The sequence below is a fragment of the Ixodes scapularis genome, unplaced genomic scaffold, assembly GCF_016920785.2.
Source record: "Ixodes scapularis isolate PalLabHiFi unplaced genomic scaffold, ASM1692078v2 PGA_scaffold11__112_contigs__length_91849675, whole genome shotgun sequence".
Taxonomy (NCBI): domain Eukaryota; kingdom Metazoa; phylum Arthropoda; class Arachnida; order Ixodida; family Ixodidae; genus Ixodes; species Ixodes scapularis.
Window position 1 is genome coordinate 58,387,817 of NW_024609837.1, and position 25,008 is coordinate 58,412,824.

The 25,008-nt window shown below is 46.0% G+C and overlaps 2 protein-coding genes across 3 annotated transcripts; both read right to left on the reverse strand.

Annotated features, from left to right (window-relative positions):
- Positions 1-963: 963 nt before the first annotated feature.
- Positions 964-19,047, reverse strand: LOC8023081 (mortality factor 4-like protein 1). 2 transcript variants are annotated; one of them, XM_029966751.4, is made up of 13 exons: positions 18,973-19,047; positions 18,303-18,349; positions 18,154-18,221; positions 15,721-15,807; positions 13,617-13,646; positions 11,333-11,427; positions 10,614-10,735; positions 9,264-9,365; positions 8,623-8,714; positions 8,201-8,303; positions 7,593-7,662; positions 5,717-5,801; positions 964-1,544 (listed from the first exon to the last, which is right to left on the reverse strand). In XM_029966751.4, the coding sequence occupies exons 1-13, from the start codon at positions 18,998-19,000 to the stop codon at positions 1,463-1,465; spliced, it is 1,011 nt and encodes a 336-aa protein (XP_029822611.1). In that variant the 5' UTR covers positions 19,001-19,047; the 3' UTR covers positions 964-1,462. The 2 variants fall into 2 exon arrangements, with proteins under 2 accessions (XP_029822611.1, XP_029822623.1); XM_029966763.3 differs by lacking the exon at positions 13,617-13,646 and having other exon boundaries at positions 18,973-19,030.
- Positions 19,048-22,875: 3,828 nt separating this feature from the next.
- Positions 22,876-24,527, reverse strand: LOC8023083 (elongation factor Tu). Its single transcript, XM_002399171.5, has one exon. The coding sequence runs from the start codon at positions 24,510-24,512 to the stop codon at positions 23,124-23,126; it is 1,389 nt and encodes a 462-aa protein (XP_002399212.3). The 5' UTR covers positions 24,513-24,527; the 3' UTR covers positions 22,876-23,123.
- Between the last annotated feature and the right edge of the window lie 481 nt (positions 24,528-25,008).

A 25,008-nucleotide genomic window follows, 5' to 3' on the forward strand; every position in this document is an offset into this window, starting at 1 on the left:
AACAATGTCTAGAACTCAGCGCGTGTCCTGTGCTTTGCCAACCCCAGCACGTGGCAATGATATAATCGGCTCCAGATCACGTGGTCGCTTGTTCTGGCTCCGAGTTGAGGGGGTGAACGCTGCTCATTTTTCTTTATTTTTTTCTGCAACTTCCATTGCATGTGGTGAAAAAAGAAGCGGTGTTTCACAGGTCATTATAAGTCAGGGATCCGCTCTAAGCATTAATTGCGCAAAGTGCACAAGTCGTGGCTTCGCCCCTTTAAAAGAAACTCCAGAGCCTGGGAAAAATATGGTGGGTTAGGTTCTGTCTTTTCTTGGGGGGCTATCTTGGTGCTTCACAGCTATTTGACCTAGTGTGTATATCTTATTCAACATTCAGCTGCAATTAAAATGTGTGTTTGTCCATCTGTTTAGTTAGTTCCCCAAGGTTTGGGCTTCCACCACAATCGTATACCAGCTCGCTGGCTTCGTTACTTTTAGTTGAAATAATCATGCTGCAATCCTGCAATTTTTGAGGTTATACAATTTTAACACAATTTTACAAATATGCAATTTGAAAGCTGAAATTAACTTAAAAGGGGCACTAAAGTTGATTTAGAGATTGTCTTTTTATGGCACAAACTCGATCTATGCACCCTAGGTATAATACAAAACTGAAAACTACTATTTCGTGTGGCCTTTTTGGCCCTTAAAAACGCGATCAAACACCGCAACATGCCCCTTCTTCTGAGGTATCTAAAACATGTCTTGGTGTTTGGTCGAGATTTTAAGGGCGAAAAAGGCCGTGTGCAATTATAAAAACGTTTTTTTGTTATATTTCAGGTGGGTAGATCGAGTTTGCGCCATAAAAAGAGAATGTTGAAATTCACCTTGGTGTCCCTCTATTTTTTTCAATTATTCTACAGTACCGTAGTCCAACCTTAATGAAGTTGACGTCTGAGATGAAATCAAAATTATACAAAATACAAAAGGATTTCCTTTTATTACATACTGTCCAACACATGTACAGTCGAAACTCAGAGTCACCATCCACATTCAGTTGTTCATTCAAAAAGGTCCTACGAAAAAATTACCACACAACATCGTCACCCCAATGACCAAAAAGAAGAAAAAAAGGTGGTCTCACTCAACTTTTTTTTTCTTTGACTTAACCCAGCTTTTTCAAATGCTTTCACTATAGCACAATCTATTTTTTCGGATGTGCGAATCTGCACAACTCTACACTGAAAATAAATTTCGACAGAAAGCTTACAGAAATTGCGGGGCAAACGTTTCGAGATCTGTCGGAAATGGCGTCTACCCCTTACGGGTTGAAGCCTGCCTAAATGATGTGGGAATGGTCGAGGCGACAGCCGCATTTTCTCAGTTAGCTCGCACAACCGGTAATCTGCAGGGTACGGTCACCTGCATTTTACGTGGTATCTAAAACGTTGGTTGTGCCACGTCCTAAATGCGCCGTCGCCTAGATGGCTTTTCGTTGATAGTCTGGGGGCGCAACAGAGTAGTCACTGAGACTGAAGAGTTGGGAGTTCCGTGCCATGTACCTGTTGGAAGGAGAAAACAGACAGTGCGTTGCGGGTGTCGGTTTCGCGAGACGTCCCAGCTAGAGTCACCACATAGGTTTTCAGAGCACCATATCCCTTTCCTCCTTGTCAACATTCTTTTCATTTCTGTTTTGTAGAGACTGGCAGAGCTACCGCCATTTCGGGTCACATAATTTCAGACCCAGTCTGAATTTCACGCTCTTTCGCTTTTTGATTGACTGCAACAGGCACTATGAAATATCCAGATCAAAATGGACTATTGGGCAAATAGGTAAGAGTTCATCATAACTTGCAGCGCAACTGAGACAAGGATAGATAGAGGAGAAAACACAGGACAAGCACTGAACTAGCAACTGATTCTATTGAAATGAAAAAATACATATGATGCTGCTGCTGCTCGTGCAGGCATGCCCTTCCGCAACCCTGGCGCTTCTTTCAGTTTACACAAAACTGGCCGAGTTATCCATGATCCAAAAAGCTGATCTCGCAGCTCGTCAAAGTCGCTGTTGGCTGGCTCACACATGAAGATCCATTTTGTGTATTATGTCTCCATCATTTCTCAGGGTAGTTTGTCCTTGTGTCACAACGTAACTGTCGTGTTGGGGAAAAGGAGTTGGCATCTGGAACCCCGGCAATGCATCGCAAGGTGAGTAAGCAATTCCTTTCAAAGAACTGTGGTGTTCTCATGTTCGTATACTAAGGCAACGCCCAGTCTGTCCTACATACGCATGCCCGCAGGAAAACAGAATCTTGAACACCACGCTTCCTACGCAGGCGACAAACTGCATTCCGTGTTTGACGCCGCGCCCACTGTGAGACGTTGGAGCGTCTTTTCTCGCGCGTTAGTTGACCGCATAGCATACTGAGCTGAGCTTGCGACGAGTGGAAAAAACCGCATTCACATCGTTTTTTGAGGCAACTTTTTTGACTCGTCGGAAAGGCGGTGGGTGTACGGTATTGTCACGGATGACAAGTGACGAGGCGGTGAATGACCGAGTAAACTGAATGGTTAATGGGGCGAACTTGTGCCCGAAAATAAAAGGAAAAAGAAAGATAATAACAGAGCGTCGCGGGCGTCAAAGGCGGCGAAGCAGCACGATCGAACGCTGAGGCGAAAACTGACTCCGGCTCGCCACGCGGGGCTCCTTATGTACATGCGTGAGCTTCTGGAATAATCGGCGTAGAATGTTCGACGCGTAGAATTATTCGGACCTCGAACAAGCCAACACGTAGCAGAAAACTAAATTGCAGGAATAAACAAAAGGACGCGTGACTCCCGGCAATCGAACCCTGGCTTTTCGCGTGGGAGGCAAGCGCGATAACCGTTAGGCCACGGCCGCGCTGCCTACTTGGCGCGCGGCAGTATGACTGAAGCTTTCTTCTTCTCTTTCTGCTCGAGGTCATGTTGCTCGATCCTTGAACCTGTCTCAAAGTGTTCTACCATTTTTTCGCAAGCTCAAGAGATGACCGAATTAGCATATTCCTAATCCTGAAGCTGGAATTCAATTTGTGGATGCATGTGCTTGCTAAAGCAGTCCTCAGACAGAAAAAAGCAATGCCTCGTTTGACGAGTTTGGAGTGGTCTGATTGAAAGTTGAGAAGACCCTTCGCTGATCTGGGACTGTAAGACCAGCAGACATGATCGCCCCCAACTTTGACGAGATCTAAGAACCGAATAAGGTTCTTTTTTGGAGCTTCATAGGTGAATCAAAGTCCTAGCCCTTTTTCCATGAACATCTTGTGAGGATTCCTCTGGTCTCCCTTCCCCGATGGCTGTGATAACGGCCGCGGGTCGGAACACTCGGCCTCCTTTGCCGTGAGCTCCGACCTGTTCGTGAGGCGGAGGGCCGCCTGGCTTGGGGGGCCCTCCTCTCACTCTCTCCCGGGGGGACCTCTTTCCGTCCCCCTGCTCGGATGCGAACCACTGCTGACAGGCGAGGAGGTTTCACCTCTTATTTTCCCGCTTTCAGGAAAGGGACTCGTCCGGGTGACCGCGAAAGAGATAGGACGTGTGTCGGCGACTTCTCCGACGCTTTCCCCATCTTGGCTCTCCGGAACTCCACGTCTGGCAGGTAAGGACCTTTTCTTACCTTGTCGGCGCGGGGGGCATTTTGGATGGGGACATTGTAGTTCATATTAAGAGTGTTGTAATAAATGCTCTCGGACTCTGTCCTTACTCTGGTATGTGTGTCTTCTCTTCCGCTATATTCGAGAGAGTGAGACAAGGTAGACGATCATTGGCACCGATGAAGGTAATTAATCGAACTGACCCGCGGTAACGTAGCCCTAAACGTCGTCTATATTACCACGGAGATATGGGGACCGCGGGCTACTAGGTTTGACGGCTCCTTTGAGATCGCCGCCGCTGTTGAGATAACCCTTTGGTTACTCTATCGGTACCTGTGTTAGTTGGTAGCTAGCAATATCCCACAATCTTCAGCACATCATCAAGCGTCTGATGGAAATTGGCCCTCTCAACGAACACCGAATTGCCCACGTACCTAAACGCTTTTTTCTGTTCCTCTCTAAGCAGGGTTCCAGATCTTGATCGATCCTGCCTAAGAGATGTTACTGAGCACAGGGGCTACCCTCGACCCTATGCATACACCAGACTTCTGTAGTACGTACACCTTGTCTTGCCATCCGATGAGTGTGGACTTCAAATAAATCAAATAAGAATCAGTTGCTAGTTCAGCACTTGTCCTGTGTTTTTTCTTCTGCCTGTCCTTGACCCAGTCGTGCCACAAGTTATGATGATATCTAGATCAGCCCAGAGCTGTGCATATATCACGTGACTGTGTGTCCCACGCCTTGCTGCGCACTTCCCAAAGGTCACGTGACGCTTGCACGGCTTCGGATCGGCTTCCGACGGCTCGTAGCCTCCTCTGCCGTTCGCCGTAAGGTGAAACGGGGTGTGGCAGCACCTAGGTTCCGGTGACGCGTCGTCGCGCCGAAAGAGTTTCTCGTCGACGCCGGCGTCTCTGGGTCTGTGCGTGCAGTCAACTGCTTGTAGCCCATTGCAACTCAAGAAGGTAGGACGATGGAGGGTAAGACGGGCCGGGGAGGAGGAAGCAGACAAAACGTTGCAGAAGAGAGGGGGAAACCTTCTCTCTTTAGCGTACCGTCTGCATCCCCGTCCCCGACCCGTCTTACCCTCGCCCTACCTTCTTGAGCAACAGACTGTAGACATCTCTCATCTGTAGCAACCTCAAAAGAGAAAATTATATTTCATTCCTTTTTATGGTATCAAACATTCTTTTTCAATACTGTTAGCACCAACAAAAAGCAGTGTTGCAAGTGGTAGGATCTAGTGGAGGCACTGTGAGCCTGTGTGGTCATTCGCCCAGCTCTTTATCGTTTAAAGGGGCACTCGAGTGCTTTTTGTAGAACCTCGTTTTTGATGGCATTTTGTTTGTTTAGCTTTAGTCAATAAAAATGACCAGTTCCAGATGGCAAAACGGCTTCGTAAACTCGTAACGACAGAAACACAGGGGCACTGTTTTCTCTTGGGGGGGGGGGGGGGGGGGGGCCATCCTCAGGTCCCCACTACATTCATAAAATTTGACCGATGAAAATAGCTGATTGCGTTGAGATTCTTAACGTTACTATTATTTCTCTTTTTAGGCGCGTTGTACGCATTATATTTTGACAAAAACGTCAAATCCTTGGGTGCAGGAGAAGTGATACAGAAATTAGTGCTTGAAAACTCCGTCTGACAGCGCCCCCCCAATGTCACAAACTTGCAGCCAATGAGCGTAAATTTGGGTTTTCGAGGATGCTTAGAGCCCGTAGATTGAGTTATCACCATAAATACACACCCCCAAAATCCACTTCAATGACCTTATCAAAAAACATTCTTTTGTTTAAAAACAAAAATGCAAAAAGATTATAAACTTTGTTGCTAGAGGTCAATGAAGAATGATTGGTGCTTGGATACAGCAATCAAATGCAGGCGTGAAGGAAGTCTGCGTACAAGGAATTGTGTTTATAAAACAGCCTGTCACTGCGAGTTTGGATTGGCTCACTCTGAGTAGAGAGGCCATAAACAAACTATGCTGGAAAATGGACCCAATATGGCGGTGCACTGCTCAAGAAAGGTAGGTGTCGGTACTCTGCAACCTATCCGGTGACTTTACGGCACCCAAGGATGGAACAAAGACGTCAAGGCTCACTTGAGGAAGTCGTGAATGTGGTTCAAGAGAAGCTGAGTGCTCTTCTCGTCCAGGGGGGTGTAGGCAAGCATGCTGCCCAGCTTTACTGAAAACCAAAACGGAAAGAAAAAAAAAAAAACAGTTAAAGGGGCATTGACACACCAAAGGTCGTATTTTGTATTTTGTTGTCTAAAACGATACAAGTAGTAGTCATAGACACGGAAAAAATATGTCAATGTAAAAAAACATTTTTTTCATGCATGTGCGCGCCTTGTTATTTTTGGCGCGTTTCTTTCCCGCTCTTCACCTCCTAGGTTCTTTAATTTGTGACGTCACATATTACGAAATTTAGAAGCTTTCTAAGCAACATTTCTATAACATTTAATAATGGCATTCGTAAAACATGTTTTCTCATGCAATTGCGAACGCACTACGGCCCTTCTTTTTGGAATACCGAAAATTGGAGTCAGGAGTGATGTCGCCTCCTGGCTTTTTATCCTCCTTCGGAAAACGTGGCAGCGCTCGACCCATGTAGTAGAGGATGATCGGTGAGTCGGGGAATAGGACGAAGTGGTCACTTTTAGGTTCGCGACGACCTCTCAGTTTTCGAAAAGGAAATTGTCAAACGGTTAAAACAACTGGGTTTGGTGTCTGTGCATTGTAGTTTCGGTTGTGACTCCGCCGGGGCAGCCCTTCACACAGAACCGGCGCGACGTGCCCCTCACATCGCTCACAACAGTCCATCGCACATTCTCTTCAACCTCACACCGTTTCAAAGAATTCAAAATCGCTGAAAGGGCCCTAAAAGAACTTCCAACCCGAAAGACAATCGTCGTCTGCTCGCAGCGATAGCCGTCACGCTCAGAGGAAACCAGTTGTTCATGGGACGCTGGCAAACACGAGACTTCGGGTGGCGGCGGTACGGAGGCGTCAGAGAAACTCAAGTTGCAGGACCGCTTAAGCCTGGTTCAGAGAGTTGCGTTTGACTGCGTTTGACTGCATTGCGGCAGCGAGAAACCAGGACATCCCTGCTGCTTATATCACGTGCCACAGTGATTCCTTGCATTGGATTCCACGCTTCATACGAAGCACAGATGTGCCGGTGACTCGTTTTCGGTTCTCGACGCAACGCAGTCAAACGCAAGTGTCTGAACCGGCCCTTAGTATATGACATCACTGCACCGGCGCAGATCGCGCGGGAACTTCAAATTCGGCAATCGGAAATTGTTTTTTCCCTTTGCAAATACTGAATTCTCAAGTTTCAGGTTGTGAGGGTAATGTCCAAGCATTGTTTTCAATCGTTTCGGATAATAAAAAAAAAAAAAAAGCTTTTGACGTGTTAATGCACCTTTAAAGACTGATAACGTAACTGTGTTTACTGTTGATGCTTCCGCTCAAACAAAATGTAATGCAGGAATCTCGCTCACCATAAAATACTGAGCACACATCCACATCGCAATGTGCTTTTGAAACATTTGAAGTATGGGCAAAGGACACATCAAGGGCCCACCCCAGCAAACTTCAGTGCCCGTTGAGCTAAGTGAGGTGTTCCTCTGCGTTAGCTGCGTCTCCAAGAAGCCGGTGCGAAGTGGTGAAGCTTTAATTGCGTGCGTCAACGCGAAGCAGTAAAGCCCGAAGCAGGAATGATGGCACAAAGCAAGTTCAATGAGATCTGCGCAGCTGGATTAAGAATTAAGCAGCTGCGCAGATCCATTCAATTAAACGAGGGCCTACCTTGCCACGCGCCACTACTGCTTTTCTGCTTTCGGACCTACTGAGCACATACATTGTCATTTTTTTGTGATTCTATCCATCTTTTGCGTAGGCGCCCGCTCGGTATATTACGGTATATAGTGCTTCAGTGCAAAGTAAAACAGAACGATGCAGCGAGTCTCACCAAAGAGCCTTAGCAGATGGATTGCGCCGTAGATCTGTGACATTGGGGTTTCTGGGCGTTCGTTCAGGACCTGCGTGTTGGGGTAGCACGAAATTTTCGCAGTCAAGCGTGAGAAATATTATGATGCCAAGTACTGTAACTCGATTTTGCCCCCCTAACATTGAAGCAGCCCTAACAGGCCGAAATTAATTTCTCTTATTATCACACACGACTGGAAACAATATAAAACTGCCACCTTGGCAAAATAAAATAAATAAAAAAAAAAAAAACGCAAAATTTTTTTAAGCGACTCAATGACATTGATATTGTTTTTCGGACCAATTCTGATACTATCAGAGATAGGCATTGTAGTGTGGTTGCATTAGCCATAAAAAAAAAAATATGTTTCACTATAGCAATTACTGAAAAGTGACATTTGAGATTGTTAAAGTGGGTGGAAGTTTGAGAAGCGAGTCTGCACACTAAATACCTCTTGTTTTGCGTTGCAAGCTTTCTTTGTTATACCATAAAACCTTTTTGAAGCATCCGACACGCTATATAATAAAGGAATATAAGGGTGCCAGAGCCCATTACCATAACTCTCCCGCGAAGGTGAGGGAGGCACTCACATCTGCATACTGGGGCCTTTCAAACTTGTAAAGGAGTTGGCTCCCCAGCATCACATTGAAGTACTCTTTCAGGCCATTAGTCACTTCAATCACAGCACTTTCCCTGTCAATAACAACACAGAGTATTTCTTAACAACTTCATCTGTATAAGGGTGAACAATGTGGCAGACTACACAAACCCCACCGAAGCAGTTGACATTGTTAAACAGGACACTGCAGAGAGACAACATCATTTTGTACCACTGAAACAGCCCTAAAATACCCATTTACCACCTTGCTCAGCATGTAACGATTAAGAAAGAAAAACCTTATCAATGAACTACCACTACTACAAGGTAATGATCACCTTGTATACTAGTCTACTGATAATCCAATACACTGACTGCAGAAGCCAGTTAAGATATAATCACGGCAAGACTCACTTGTTAGAAGAGATGCCTTTGACAGAAGTCTTTTGTTTGACGTAATCGGCAAGGATGTGGTCCACGGTGACATTGCACGGTAACTGCACCAGCTAGAACACATGCAAAGGCACAGATTACTAGTACAGCAAAGCTGTCAAGTTGTCATCACATGCTACCAGGCTATAGCATGTTGTGAACTCTATTTTCTAGACCGCACTGGTGTATAGTTTGCAGAAACAGTTTTCGGTTTGCAAAAAGTAAGTTTTTAAAAAGATAGTCTGCACCTAGTAGTGCAAAGTCAGACCTTCTGCATAATCCACACCTGGCACACAGTCTACACCTAAAGCATAGTCCACACTCGATTGATAGCCTACAATTGCTGCCTATTCTGCATATAAAAATTCTTATAACGTACATAAACCCTCATTAACATCCTCGTTTATTAGCAAAGTCCGTCGCATCTCGCAATAACGAACAATCTAGAGAAAACAAATTCTGCATAGCTCGCACCAACGGATAGTGTGCACGGATCGCATTGCGGAAGACTTAAACTTCAGAACACGTAAAGCCCACGGACTACGTTCTGGAAAATGGGGTAGTACGGTAAAAACACCATACAACTCTGACCCAAAGTAAAAACAGCCACAAAAGCTGCGCACCTTCTTCTGGCGTGTTATTAGGTCCCAGTCGTCGACGAGCCACGGCTTGAGCTCATCCGGAATGCGGACTTTGATCTCTACCCTCGAGAGGAAGGCCTCTTCCTGTAAATCAATCAATCATTGAAATCATTTCAATGGCATCAGTAAAGAGTATGAAATAAATGATGAAATCACACTTAAGGCTATTCAGCAGAAAGCCAAGCTGTCAATATCCAAAGATGCCCAAGAACCAAAAAAGCCTCGGTAACGAGCTTGCAGAAACAGCATCTCATACCCTGCTGTCCTTTCAAACACAGGGTCACTGCTTTTTCTTTTTTCTTTCTCTTCGGGCTAGGTAAGAGAGGGTACTAGAAAGTCGAAATTCACCACTAAATAATCTGATCCAGATATTGCTAGCCTATTTCGACAATGGGCTATGAATCTGACTGGAATATGCAGGCTAAGAGGAATATTTAAAAGGTTAATTACTAACTACTACTAGGTAACGTGTTTGCTAATTAACAGGCCATGCTTCTGCCTTTATGTCCACCGCAGTCGTCCAGAAGTAATCCCTCGCTTGTTTCAAGGCCCCCCCCCCCCCCCCCCCCCCCTTTTTTTAAATATTTTCAATCTACTATACTCATCTTCACCTCAAGGAAAGTCAGGCTTTTCGTGGAGTGTTCTTAATTTCTGTCTCTATGTGGTGAACTAAGAGACTTGTATCAATCACAATGTTTAAACTCTTAGATTGGGAAAGAAACTTGAAGACAAAGTAGAAGAGACAGAAGAAAGTGGACAGACAGTGTCTCAAGGTACAAAGTATAGAAGGGACGGAAGAATGTAGACAGACACTTCCTTCTTTCCCTTCTACTTTGTCTTCAAGCTTCTTTCCCGGTCTCAGGGTTTGTGCATTCTGACTGATACACACCAGCTTGCCTGCACTTTAACCATTTTTTTTTTTTTTTTTGCTAAGAGCTTGCATGTGCATTTAGGACCAGTTATTCATTACTTTATCAAACTGAGGACGCTTCCAACACAAAAGACATTGTCGTTTCTTGTAACTATCAAATCTTTCAAGAACTATGTTGCACAGCGCATGAACTACACACAAAACCCGCCTTCTTTTTCTTGAGACAGCCTGTGTGCACATGACAAATACCACAATATCACTGAACCACGCAGCTTGTAAACACTTCCGAAATAACCACCTCTTGATCCTCCCAAGTCAAAAGGATTACTCGTCATTATGCAACACCCACTTCCATGTAAGCAAATAATACATAGTCTCCCAAACTTGAGAACTATTCGACACTGGTTCCCGCATTAGTTTTGTCTTGGCTTAGAACGAAGAGGTAGTCGTCACAAACTCACGGACTCTACGTGTGGGTCGAGCCGGCTGCGTTTTTTCCGGTGGCTTTCGGTCCCCGTTTCTTGGGTCTGGCTCGAAGCGGGGGTCGATTGAGTCGATGTGCCCGTCGTTCCACTTGCTGCTGCTGCGTGAAAGAGAAGAAAACAGTGGGACTGCTTTACTGTTTTTTGAGAGGGTGAGGAAACAAACTTCTACAGTTGATCACGCAGACTCTTCTGATTGTAACGGCACTTTTAGGAGTTATTCTGGGCAACCGCAATCTTTCGTAGAGTTGGCACTCCGTACAAACTAAACAATGCTACGAAGCAATCTATCTACAAGTTTCCCCACTTCTAGACAACACCTTCATGCGCGCTGCACGACGCCACTGGCACAAAGACGATGTCGGCAATTGTCTGCGTTTTACTCAGACAAAGTATTCACGAGCAGCAAACTTTACCGCTTGGGTTAATGCCCTGAATTGGGACCCAAACAAGTAACTTTTTAAAAGCTGTCCAATTTCAAAAAGACACGGAAAGCCGGCGATCACTTGTTTGTGCCAACAATGTTGCACTGCATATATCCACAACATTTGCGAGGAAATTCTTTAAAACCTTTAAATTCGATTTGCAGTCAGATTTTTAATAGTATTCATATTCGATTTGCAGTAAAAAGTTTGACTGCAAATCGACCAGCTGCTTGTAATCCTATTCAAGAAACAGAATTTTTTCGGGAGACACACCCTTCTGTTTCTGGGGCTTCTCCTGGGAGGGAGTCGACGATCGCTCCTTTTCTGCTTCCTTTTTAGGTTTCACTGCCTTATTTTTCTTGTTTTTTCTGAAACAAAACTTTTTGGTTGGAGCATGGATGCGAATAGCGATGATATTGGTTGTACGGAAGCAATTTGAGAAGCAGAGAGCCCATGAGGCTAGTGTCACAACCGTTCAATCAAAACCAATTGAAATAAGTTAAATGCAGTGACAGTAACCCCATCAGTAAAACTGGAGTCTGCATTTTAGCCATGTGTTAAAATAGGTTGTTGGCAAAATTTGTCGTACAATGGCCCTTTACAAACAATGAGCACTGTATGACAGAGTTTGCAGTGAAAAGCCTGGCGATTTAAGAGCCGACTGTTCGTACAACGCTGACCAAGACAAGCATACGGAAAAAATATATGCATCCAACAAGATGAAAATATACAACGTAGTCCCAATGAACCTAACCCACTTCAAATAAATTTACAAGTCAGTACTGCACACTAAACCAGTGTAACTTTGCACAAAGGTCCAGCTAGGCGGTGGAAAGACCAAAAAAAAAAAAGCTTGCCTCAATAAAAAAAATAGGTGCCAGAATTCTCCCGTAGACTGATGCCGAGTTGAGCCATTGCCATTCTCCGTTTTGTTCCAAACGGAGAATGGCATGCTCCAACGGCCCAAACAGCATTCTTTACAGTTGAGCTCAAAAGACGCTCGAGTCCGTATCGGCCAATATAAAAATTCTGTTTACGACGCCTAGAGGGCGGTCCAAACCAGACAAGATTCCGGCATGTGGTTGAGCAAAAGCTGAGCACAGAAATTTTTTTTATGGCTATTGTATACGCTCCGAAAGTGAGCACTTGCGATTGGTTGACGAACAAACACACTGACGGTTGGAGCAGCCAATGAAGTGACGTCACGGATGTTCTCCAGGCTGCCAATCAAAATGTGTGTAATGTCAAGAACAACGGCCAATGGGAATCAATGGGGGGGGGTCAAAGGTGTTATTTATTGTGCCGGCCGCAGCGGGCAAGGAAACATGTGCAGTGCTACGCAGGTATGCAGGCCCCGGGTGGGAGAGGGAAAAAAAAAAGCTCCTATTGCGAGAATTTTGAGTGGCTAGCTAATTTTCAAGGAGTAAAGTCGAACAGAAGAGGCTGCTCCTTAAGCCCTCCCTTTGACCTTTTGTAGGGTCCGCGAGAAGCAAAGTGTGCCTTATCCCTCCCACTCCTGTCCGGTCATAGTGGGCACCCAAAAGTTTAAATATAACCAACTTCAATTTTGGCCGGCAAAACCCGAAATACGAGAACTCACCGGCGATGTCGCACACCTCGAAAACAATATCTGTCTTCTGCCTCCCAGAGAACGAACTGCGAGCTTGTTTAGACCGTTCTTAACGTCGATAGAGGCAATTATTCCCTTTGATACTTCCAGGTAACAGACTAATCCTCTAACCATGCCTCCATAGTTTATTAGAGCGTTGTAGCACGCAAAACTGAACTTTCACGATTTATTTAAAGTGGGTCAGTTTCATTGGATACCTGTGAGAGATGAAAATCCACCAGCAACCAACCATGGCAAATGTCGATGAGGACAACGAACAACCTTGCAATAAAATACAGGCAACACTGTCACAATCAATAAAAAAAAGCTCAACGTGAACAGAAGTAGGACTGCAACACAGTTAGTGAACAAGTCGTGACTGATGTGAGCCTACAATAGAGGAAATGTTGCAACAAGCACAAGCATTACGATGAAAACCAAAGTCTTATTGAGACTGTTAGTGTATAAGAAGGCATGCAGAGGGATAACGACAGGGGAGCGCACGGAGAAAAAAAGGCCGAAGCCCGAACAATGCGGGAGGGAAAAACGCCGAAACGTTCACCTCGGCTCGTCACCAGAAGCCGGGCGTTTGTGGTGGCGGTGTGTCTAAAACAACGCAGTTTCGCGAAAGCAGGAGCGTCAGCCGTGCCTTTCATTGTTGCAGAGAGATTCACTTTTTGTTGCTGCAGGAGAGCGTAAGCTCGACTGCAGCAACAAAAAGGCTAACGCACTGAGAGACATAGATTTCACGGACGTTCCAAGCTTTACAAGGTCCGGGCTCACGAATTTAAAGCCTTTCCCTTCGACATTGTGGGGCAGGGGGGCCGAGGGGGGGAAGAGGGGGTGGGAGGCAGGCAGGCAAGCACACCCCTGCCATAGAACGATCAGAATGTGCCAAGGGTGCAGGTGCAAGGGAAGGGTGTCACAACGGTGAGGGGCGGTACTTACGGGGCAGAGTGCGATTGCGAGGCTGAGGACCTAAGCCGGACGGAACGAGAACATAACACAGGGCAGATGAGAGAATCCCGCGAAAGAGGGGGCTCCGAAAACCACGCGATCACGCGAGAAGACGCAGTCGCCAGGCGGCACCCAACTCGCTGGTGATGCTCTACTCCGTTTCACCTTACAATGGACCACGGCAAACGCTGCAAGCCATTTTAGCCGGTTTAACGCTGTGAATGTATTGCGCGACTACGCACCCCTCCTCAAGGTCACATGACGCTCGTGCAGCGTTGAATTGGCTGCGATGGCTAGCGGCGTTGTCTGCAGTTCGTCTTAGGTGAAACCGAATCCAGAGTCTGAACCTATCAAATACTGTGTTGAAATCGGTAGACGACACGTTTGCTCATGGTGCAATTTTAGTGCCACGATACAACATTAGTGCGGCGCAGCTCGCAGCATGAGGAGCAAAAGCTCGGGCTCCAAAACCCAGTCGGTGTTCCTGGTTCCAAACCCCGCAAATATGCGTTTTGTTCGGAGCGATCGTTGTAATGAAACGCGTCGTGTATAGCTTCTGTTGCATGTTTGAGACACTCCATCTGTAGTCACAGTATAGCGACAGTATGCGGAGCGCAAGCTTGTCCGCTTCTTTTGCAGGGATTGTAGTAAAGTCAGAACACCGAGCTCCAATTGGTTCTGAATAAAGGATGGAGGTAGACCTCAAGGAAGCTTTCTTTGATCAGAGCCAATCAGAGCTCTGCATCGTTCTGACGTCACCACAACTCCTGTGCAAGCAGACGACTTGCTCTCCGCATTGCCAGTCTACAGAGTGAACCAGTGCCACCATACCTCGAAGGCAGACCAACCTCGCGCTGTCTAAGCACTTGCGTCTAGCAGCTTGTCATTTGTTCCTACGTTACAGGTATACTTGTGAAAGCGCTTCACGCTCGTGAAGCTAAGAACGTGAATCGGTTTTCTTCTCGGCACGTAATGATCAGACGGTCGCACGTGAAGACATGAACCACATGATTCCCAGCTGCTACCTTCGCACTGAAACAGTTCACTATCAGTCGGTGCAAGCATCAAATCCCTAAAATGGAGTTAATACGGCAAGCCCAAGATGCAAACGCTGTTGCTTTTCTCCGAGAAGCCCGATACACGACTTCGATAGGTCCAAACCCGGCTCAGCAATGGAAATGTGTTTCCACAAAATAGAACATACCATCGCCAAATTTGCAAATATTGGAAGTCAGTTCGCATCCATTTTAAATTTCGGTGCATGCTGCCGGGGACGACTGCGTCTTATACAGTTTAACTGGGATGATGGTGTGATTCGAGCAACGGTCGGCCCGTTTAAAAGAGACCATGAAATGGTTTTCGTCTGATACATTGCCAACTCGAGCAAGGAGCGCGAGAAAATTATTGCAGCCCTCACTTCTGGCTTTTGTTCCTTCCTCGAGTGTTTTGCAAATTTTATAAGATGTCTATTTTGCACGTTACAACACAGCTACTGGACGAAGTGCTATCCAAAAGAGCTAAAACTGTCAAGTCAGAATCTGAATTGAAAACTGCTAAAGCTTTATTGCTACACACCTTTCCAGCATTCATCACCCAGCTAAAAAATGCTGAGACACTGGGCGCTCCACAGCCTAGCAAAGGAAGATGGCAGTGTACAGAAGGTGATCATTGGAGTGGTCTACGGCAACTGAAAAAAGTTCTTGCAACAAATTAGTTTGTCGATCTGCTGCTCTGTCTAATTTCATTGAAAAATAAGACATTTACAAAGCTTGATGCTCTCAAGACAGGAGAATATCATTTCATGGTCCCTTCAAGTGAAATTAGATGAAATGAACAGTCACTTTCAATGAAATGAGAGGAACGTAAGCAAGATGAATGAAGCAAATCACTTGCAAAAAGCCGAAAGTGGCGGAAACGTGACGGCAGGACACCAGCTAAGAAGGAGCTGTGAGGCAACAAGACGGTAATTCTACAACAATGTTGAGCAAACGTCACAATAACGTTGCAACCAAGCATCACCCCGACACACCGCACCAACGTTTCGGGCGTGCCAGTCCCACGGGAATCATCCCGACACACATGGAATGACACTCACAGGTGCGCTTTTTCAAGTTCCTTCTGCTTCTGAAGGTTCACATCATTGAATTTGAGCACTCTGCTTTCAGGCACCCATTCGTCCCAACTGCAAAAAGAAGAAGAGAAAACAAGGTGTGAAATGTTACGAGGTTGGAACACTTTCCTTTAGGTTTAGGTGGGTTACTTTCACGAGTTCAGATGGCTACTATGATCTTTTCCTGGGCCTTAAAAAGCCCAGAGAAGCCCCAAGGTAGAGTCACATTTGACCTTCCTTGGCCAGTCTGGACACCTTGGCCCTAATTTGCCAAAACAAGTGCCAAAGTTGGGCTTCACTGCTGGTCGTTTGGCTGTCATTCGGCATCTTTTGGGTCTAAATTGCGAAACAAGCACCAGTGATTGCTTTACTTCCGGCTCAGTTTTCATCTGGCAACTTTGGGCCTAAACTGCAAGACAAATGCGAGGTTTAGGCTTCACCGCTGGCTCTTCGGTTCATACACTGCACCCTTGGCTCAAGTCTGGCACTTTGGAAATTGCGTGGCGAACCAGGGAAAAGCCATAAAAACCCAAAAGAAAAGTCCTTTGCCACTAACAATAGACCCTTTTCAAAATTTCGAAATTATTTATAGATTATGTGTGGCCGCCATTTGTTGGTCATGCACTGTGAGCATGCATTGGACACGAGCGCTTTGTTAGCATTCGGAGTGTACATGGGTCAAAATGCATTCCACACGAGTGCTGTGTCAGTACTCGGTGCAAACTCGGAACCAATCACGGGCTTCACGCCGAAAGTGATAAGACCAACTAATGGCGGCTGCGCATAATCTATGCATCATTTCAAAATTTCGGAAAGGGTCTATTTCCTCAAAGCAAAATAATGCATAAGTCCAAAGTCAGGATTACCTAGGATTGCCATGCTTGTGACAAGCTAGGCGTTTCTCTGGCCTGCTACCCGTGTCATGTTCACTCTCGCTTCGCGATTGGTTCTTCGGTGTTTTCATCGTGTAGTGTTGAGCTCTCGTTCACTGCGGAGCGATAATGAGATGCGTGGGGCTCGCCACGCCCCGCGCACCTTAAAGGGGCCCTGCAATCATATTTAAGCGTCTACTTTTTTTGCGGTTTCCACGTCTCTTGGGGTTCGGGCAAGCCAGCAGGCACGGAGAGTAACTAAATATCAGTGCATCATATTTTAACCGAACAACGCGGAAACCTCCTCCACCGACGGGGGCGACCCACGGTACCGAAAGCGCGCGATATGTAAAGTCTTTGGTCCTGGGCTTACTACTGGTCAGAGCCGCTAAAAGCTTCTTTTTAGTCGAAATACAAAATATAAGTGGCACGAACCATTTTAATTATGTATAAAAGTAGTTTTTGTTCAGTATTTTAGATCAGAAAAAAAACAAATGCAGTTTATAAAGTACGGAAACAAGAAATGACCCGTCGACATACCCGCCACCAAGCGGTGGCAAAGGCAGCGCATACTAGAAAATAGTAGTGGGATCAGGCGCCGAAACGGAAAGGTACTGCATGTACACGGCGGCACTGCGGTCGTAGGGACTGGAGGATCCGACCGGCTCCGAGCGTTCCGAAGGCCTTCGGCGAGCAGCTTTGTTTGGTGGTTTGGCCGTTTCGCGGTATGGCAGTGCGAAGTGGCTCCCATTCTGAACTGATCATTACCCGCGTTTGCTGTCGTTTGTGGCCAATGAAGTGTCATGCCGAATTAGTGTTTAATCGCGCAGCAAATGCAATGTGAGCCGCCCTGGCTGCCCGCTGCATTCAGCCTATCCAAAACATGCTTTAGTGGCGCCCTCTCGCGCCGTCGACACGGAGTGCGGCCGCCGTGAGCGCTCGCATAGCTCGCTACCCCTCCTCTAGTTCAGGTCCACTCAAGCAACCAAGGACGACATGAAGGAGGATATTTTTTGCTTGTTTTTGTAATTTTAATTTGCCTATAACTTTGAAAATAAAGCAAAATTCGAGAAAAGAAAGGTTTCGTTTAATTACTACGTTCAGTGCGCTCAGGTTCGGTGCAAATTAAAAATTGGTAAAAATGTCATTGCAGGGCCCCTTTAAGCCGAGCCAAATTTGACGTCTTTACGTGCCAGATCAACGATAGACATCTGCGCATCCCCCGGTGGAGGACTTGGGATTCATTTCAACTACCCGGGGATTTTTGGACGTGCAACCGAAAGTTTGGTTGCATGGCGGCTTCTTTGCAATAAGCCTCAGCCGAATTGCGGGCACCTTGGCAGGGATTCAAACCCGACACCTGGGGGTCTGTAGCCGGGTGCTTTGCCTCGGAGCCGCCAAGGCAGCTTTAAATGTCAGAGGTCACCATCCAGAACTTTTGGTCTAGACCCAGATATGATGGCGAGCTTTTGCAAGCTTGAAAGGTGGTCACGTGAGAAACATGTACAAAGATTTTTCTTGCCATAAAGAAGAGCGGGCGACTTACTTCTTGTTCCATCCGCTGTAGTGAATGAAGTACTTGGTTTGCTTATCCTTCACCTGGGCCTTGATGCACTTTGTTAAAGGAAGAAAGGTCGTCTTTGTTTGGTTTGCATCTGAGGATTGCTCAGGTTAAATAACAAGGTTGATGGTTACCTTGGCCTCGTAGAGCAGTGGACCGTGGAAGCACAGAACTTTCTCCCCTACAAAGAGAATATAAGTAACGAACATAATCAAATATAAATCATACTTTAGAAGTTTAGATGATAACCTAATCTAAACCTACGCAAGCAAGGAACGCTCATAACATTAAGCCAGTGCATCACACAACTCAGTATGCAACCATCAGATATCGACACCTCACTGGATTATTACTGCTCTCTGCGTTGTTTTTAAACGAGCAATAAACTTCCCACGAATTTCGAATAAAAAAAAAAAAAAAAAAAAGAAAAAGAGATACAAGTGCATTTTAGTGCGAAGGAGGAGGTGTTCATATCGAAAGCACGCGAATTACATTATGCGGTTGAAGTTTAACCAAATGTAAATCACGTACCGTTTTTACGCCGTCCAAAAATATTAAATTCGATGTTGTGTATTTATTTTTTACGACCCTTCTGGAAATATCGGCGGCGTTTCGCGGCTTCTTTTCCACCATTGTCAAAGGTAACCGGCTTCCACGAATTCTGTTTATTCGAAGACTACTACGCTGCTTATAACATAACTTGTTCCGTAGAATAGTTCTCCTATCCTTTATCCGTTCTCAAACAGATCAGAATATTGGGAAGCGACCTTTATCGCCAAATATTAACGAAATTTGGCCGCTTACCGTCTTGAAACCTCGCCTTCGGCGCCATGTTGTTTACTATGTCGACTCTACGAACGCTACGAACTCTACTGGCTGTGTTCCAAACCTTACTCAAAGGGACCCGAGTTACTCCGGCGGGTGGTGTCACGTGACAACACAGATTGAAGAACGCTGGACGCGGGTAGTTTTTGAAACTCCAAGGTTCAAAACTGTTACCCTGGAGTAAGATCGAGTAAATTTTGAAACACGGCCGCTGACTCTACCACTCCAGAGCCACACTGCGCAAGCTGCGCACTCTACTCTCTACTGACTCTACCAACCCTACTGTCACCCTAGTAACGCTAGTAACTCTCCCAATGGGCGAAAATACGTGCACGGTGCAAATTGATGCTTACAAATAGAGTAATAATTATACGGTAGTTAGAGAAGGCAATGGCCGCCGCCATGTGTCTGCACTTGTATGGGAGGTGTGCGAGCGTGCGTGGTTTTGTTTTTTCCTATCTCTGTCTCCTTCCTGTGTTGTCTTTGCGCTACATTGTGATTATAGGGGTCTTGCAAGCCTGCTAAATACTTCCATGCGTGGGTGCACGCGTGTGACACCAGCCGAGATAGGTAAAGGGAAGCCCCTCCCAGTTTATACATAGTTTTCACGTGACGTCACGTCACGGCCGCCATTACGAGGTACTGAACTGTTCGTAATCTAGTAGGGGGTTTTGTCAGTCCCTGCAGCATGACACTACCAGACACTGTATAAAGCTGCCTTGGCCGGTGTGGCCAAGCACACAGAGTACAAACGTAAGGTTTCAGCAATCCATGTATTACAGATGACACATGCATTCCTTACCAGTAATGAAGCAACGACCACAGATATGGTCGTTGTCGAAGTTCTTCAAATCCTTCCGGTGTATGCGAGCAAGGTGTCCGGTGTTTCTCGGACAGCAGCTTTGTGCGCTCAAACTGTCAGTTTATAACTTCTAGAAAACAATGCAGCCTTATATTTGGCATTGTGCTACTCTCCTTTGCGAAGGACTTAGTTCTGCTGCAGCAACCAAACATCGCACACATCAGCATTATTGCACCACTGTGACTGCACGTGCATGTACCACGAAAACACAAAAGAAATGCGCACCGAAAATGATGCAGCAGCAACCAGCATTGACAGCGGCAGCCTGGAGCCAAAACTATGTTGGTACCTGGTAATGGGGGCGACATATCCCATAAGCCCCGGCAGCGACATCCGTGAAAACTATTTATCAAGGCACGGCAAGCTGCGTCATAGACTTGCTGCTTGGGATAGCGTGGTAGTCGGTGGGTCGATTCTGCTAAGTTGCGTTGGTTTCCATGGAAATCGGGTAGCGTACGCAGCAAGTGCAGCTGCGACCAGCGAAAAATAACTGCACACGTGGTAGAGTTGTGTACCCTGGTGGAGGTGCAAGCTAACACACTAAATGTCCCTTCATTCTGCACATTCGAGTAAACCTGTCAGCGGAAGTGCACTGCTCGCATCAAGATCCGCAGTGAAATCTGTCTGGTGAAATCCATTTAGTTGCAGGACATTATTCGTGGCCTGAACCTTTTGTGCGAGTACATTGCTGTTATCGACCTTGGTGAAAACAAGCTGACAAAGACTTCACCAGAAGATTGAGAACCATCGTCAACCGCAGTCGAGTGCTGGTAGACCTTGTGAGCCTGCCATCTTGGTTAAGTGCTCTAATATTTGCCGGAACCAATGGTGTCACTTGCGGAGAAGTGCTTCCTTAAGGTAACATAGCCCTGTTTCTAGGAAAATAATAATAATAAATAAATTTTTATTGCAAATGAACAAAACGTATGTTAAGTCTGACCTGCCTAAGCCACGTTGGGCTTAACTGGCAGCGTCTTAAAATCAGTGAAACCATGCCGTTTGCTAAAGGAAACATGTAAAATAAAATCCACACAAAGAAATCAGAATAACAAAAGCAAACTAGTGAGCACTTTACAATCTAAAATTTCTCAGGGCTTTCTTGAGCTTGCATTTTGTTCTTAAATTTAGAATACTAGAAGGTAGTTTGTTCATAAATGCTCGTACATAGTAACTCTGAGCTCTTTTTCCAAATCTTGTCGAACATCTAGGTATCCGGTAACGCTCTTTGGGTCTAAGAATATGAGAAGGTACATATGGAACTTTAAATTGACTATCCCAAAAATGCCTATCAACAACAGTTTCCAACAATAGCGAGTTAAAATCAGGCAAATGCAGTGCTTTAAACACATCAACGTCCTTACCAAGGCATAAATCATAGGAAATGTTCTTTAACAAAGAAGGCAGAATCGAATTAATTCTAATTTGCCAACGCAGAGCACAATGATTATACACGGTAGTACCGTAACAGAGCACACTGTAAACAAGAGCATGTACAACAATTTTTCGAACGGATAGTGGCATAAAATATCTCGTGTTGTATAGCAAACAAGAAAAGGAATCAGAGTTTCCGGAAGCATTGCAAAGCTTGAAGACGGCCACACCAGGGCTCTCGTTACAAACTTCTGGAATAAGCCCACAGTATCTGACGAAGACATAGAAGACCTGAGAGACTTGAGAAGCTTTTTAGGTGGTCAGACCGGAAAAGGCTCGAACATCCAGACTCAACGCTAACCTGAGGATGTCATCGGAGCAAAGGCACAAACTCCTCGAGCTACTTCGCAAGTTCCACGACTGCTTTGCTGCGCCATCCAGGGTTCAGCAGACGACAACTGCCAAGCATCGTATCATCACCAACGATGACAGCAGGTACAAAAAATGCTCAGTCATCCTGGCTTCGAACGATCCATGGGCTGCCCCAGCGGTGTTGGTCGAGAAGGACGAAAACCCTGTGATTTTGATTGGACTAGCTACAGGCAACTAAACAAGATTACAATGAACAATGTCTATCCACTCCCTTCTATCAACGACACCCTTTACCCGGATGCCGCCAGTTAACGATATTGCCAAGAATATGGCTATACTGTTAACTGATGGCATTCAGAGTTGCTGCTCCATAGCCGCCAGAACACCGAGGCAAGAGCAACCCCCATTGATTTCCCATCACGATGCTATTTCCTCAAGAGCAGTCATCCTCATTGCTTTGGAGGAGCATAATGAAAGTGGCATCAAGATAAACTAGTTCAGCATTTGGTGCAACATCAAGGGCCTGCTTTTAAATGTTGCTGTGTTGGCTAAAAACCTAAGAGAGGTGGGAGACTAGTGTTGAGAATTTTTTTATCAAGGTCCTTAGCTCCTTGCTTTCACTACTCCTGGTTGGTAAATACAGGGTATGTGCGAGATTGAAGTCATGGCATGGGTAGCAGGGCTTTACCATCAGAACTCAATTAGCAGAAAGATATCGGGGTTTTTGTCTCGGGGTTTTTCTCGAAATGCAGAAAGATATGTCGTAGTAATGTGAGTGAGTTGGGACATAAAGATAATGTACATAAAATAATATGCACCCTAGAGCTAGGGGTGGTTGACATAATGACCAGGTTTCCACGAGCAATAGAGGTTGTATTCACGATAAGAGACATCCTCCTCTGTTGTTTTGTCCTTCGACTTGAAAGTTCCTTGATTTTTCCGCACCACAGTCTCGTGTTTTACATTATATCACCAGCTTGACTGCACACTCACTGTTTTTTTGCATCTTTGCTGCTGTTGTTTTTTAATCTATCCATGACCTATATATAATGTCACTTTGTGATTGTGTAAATTTTTTATGTACTAAGTAGTTTCAGCATACATGTCACCTTTGCATTGGTTTTGTTTTGCCACCTGCTAAGCCCGGAGCCCCCGAGACTTAATTAAACCAGCCCGTTAGTAGTGTAGGTTGTAAAGAGCTATATGCTGCAAATGAGGCTATTCTATTCTATGTATTATTTAATTTGATGAACCTCGGAGCCACATGAAACACAATGTTTCTGGTTACATTAAGCTTTAGTGGATCATTATCAGTTGTTTGATCTCATTGCAATATCTACCCTAGCATGGCAGGTAACCACATAAAATCTAAAGGACCATTCACACGGTCCTATTTGACTGTGAGTTATCGCAGTCTTGGCTGTAATGACTGTGATGGTTCTGTTGCACAGCCGAAAACGTCCAGTCGGCACGCATCTCTGTTGCCGATGCAACACTGTGTTCACAAACAAAACTGACCATCGATCTACTGCGAGCTCGGAAGGTCCACCTTCCCCACTTGGGTCGTCGTAATCACGATGCTCGGCAAAATCTCGCTGACCACACCCGTGGCCACAGTCCGTTTCTCCTCTCGGATCGAGAAACTTTGTCCGGGCGTCATGATCATCTTCTTGGGTAATGTCAGCTCCACGTCAGCATAGTCCCCAGGCATCAGCATGCCGCCGCCAACGACATCAACCCGGCAGGGCATGTTCCAGGTACGACAGAAGATGGGCATGATGTACTTCTTGGAAATCGGCTTCGACCGTCCACCTTCGGCTTCGGCTAGGAGATAAAGCTGAGCCCGAAAACGATTCCCCAAAGAGGCCGTGCCCGGCGCGACAAGGCTCATTCCTCGCTCAACCGCGGTGGTCTTCACGCCACGGACAAGCAGTCCGACATGGTCTCCGGCCTGGCACTCATCGATGGTCTTACCGAACCGCTGTATTTCCGTCACGACGGTCTTGAAGGTTTTGTCGAAGCCGACGAGTTCTACAGCGTCTGCTTTCTTGAGCGTGCCGCGGTAGAGGGTGCCAATCAGAACCGTTCCGCGGCCTTTTACGTTCAGGGCACCCTCTAGGGGTACCAAGACAGGTCCAGTGACGTCACGCTGTGGAGGCTCGAAGTAGGTGTCCATTGTTTTGATCAGTTTTCGGACGGACTGCAACCCGTACTCGTGTGTCTCGTCGCCTTCCATGGCCAGCAAGGCCGATCCCCAAATAACCGGTATGGTGGACACGTTCGGAAACTTGTAGCTTTCGAGCAAGTCGCGCAGCTCGAGTTCAACCAGTTCTAACGTGTCCGCGTCCGCGATATCGGCTTTGTTGACGAACGCGATGATACGGGAGACGCCGAGCTGCTTGCAGATGGCCAAGTGCTCCCGCGTCTGCGGCATGCAGCCGTCGTCTGCTGCGACCACTAAGATGGCGCCGTCCATCTGACTGGTCCCGCAGATCATGTTTTTGATGAAGTCCGCGTGGCCCGGGCAGTCGGTGTGCGCGTAGTGGCGCGTCGGGGTGCTGTACTCGAGGTGCGTGGCGTTGATGGTGATGCCGCGTAGTTTTTCTTCGGGTGCGCGGTCTATCTGGTCGTACTTGATGAACTTGGCGTTGCCGTCCAGGGACAAGACGCGGGTGATAGCGGACGTGAGGGTGGTTTTGCCGTGGTCAATGTGACCGATCGTGCCGACGTTAACGTAAGGCCTATCGTCCGTAGATACCTTCGCGGCCTTTTTCACATTTTGGCGTTGAGTGGCGGCGCGTCTCGCGACAACTTCGGTCCCATTTCGGCCCAGTAGACCGAGGTATTGCGAGAAACTGGAATGAATAGCTGTTGCACGCTGCAAGTGGCGGAACATAAACACGGCCGCCGCCATTTTGTCGGCTGCTATGTGTTTGGTAAACAAATGACAGTGCCGTATGTCAGACATCTAAAAATGATTAAATTAGGGTTTTAAATCTCTTAAAAGTTATTTAATTAGAGTTAAATACAAAAATTGATTTGAAAATCTTGATTTTATGAAAGCAATTTCTTTTTAGCTTTCTCTTTCTTTCTTTTTACTGTAAAGTTTAGTAAATTAATGCTTAAAATTTTAGTTTTAGATATGTTATTACTTCATAACGAGTTGCTTTGAATTTTATGATATAAATGACTAAATATTGCGATAAGTTCTTTTTTTATTATGTGGCGATCACAAAGACACCGCTAGGTGGTTAATAAACAACAACAGTAAGTAGGGAGGCTGTAGTGAGGGTGGGCGCAACTCAAAACCTGGAGAGCGTTTGCAATTTAATGGCGGCGCCAGAGGGAGAGGATTCGAGAAAGGATATGCGCCAGTGTTGCCTGCACGAGAGCAGGCACCCGCTCTGTTG

What these genes read in the sequence shown, in the direction of transcription:
- LOC8023081 (XM_029966751.4), bottom strand. Translation starts at nt 19,000, where the DNA reads ATGGCGCCGAAGGCGAGGTTTCAAGACG. An exon ending in CACTGCTCTACGAGGCCAAG is followed by an intron (nt 18,222 to 18,302) that starts GTAACCATCAAC and finishes CCTTTAACAAAG; the next exon opens with TGCATCAAGGCCCAGGTGAA. An exon ending in CCATCTGCTAAGGCTCTTTG is followed by an intron (nt 5,802 to 7,592) that starts GTGAGACTCGCT and finishes TTTGGTTTTCAG; the next exon opens with TAAAGCTGGGCAGCATGCTT.
- LOC8023083 (XM_002399171.5), bottom strand. Translation starts at nt 24,512, where the DNA reads ATGGCGGCGGCCGTGTTTATGTTCCGCCACTTGCAGCGTGCAACAGCT.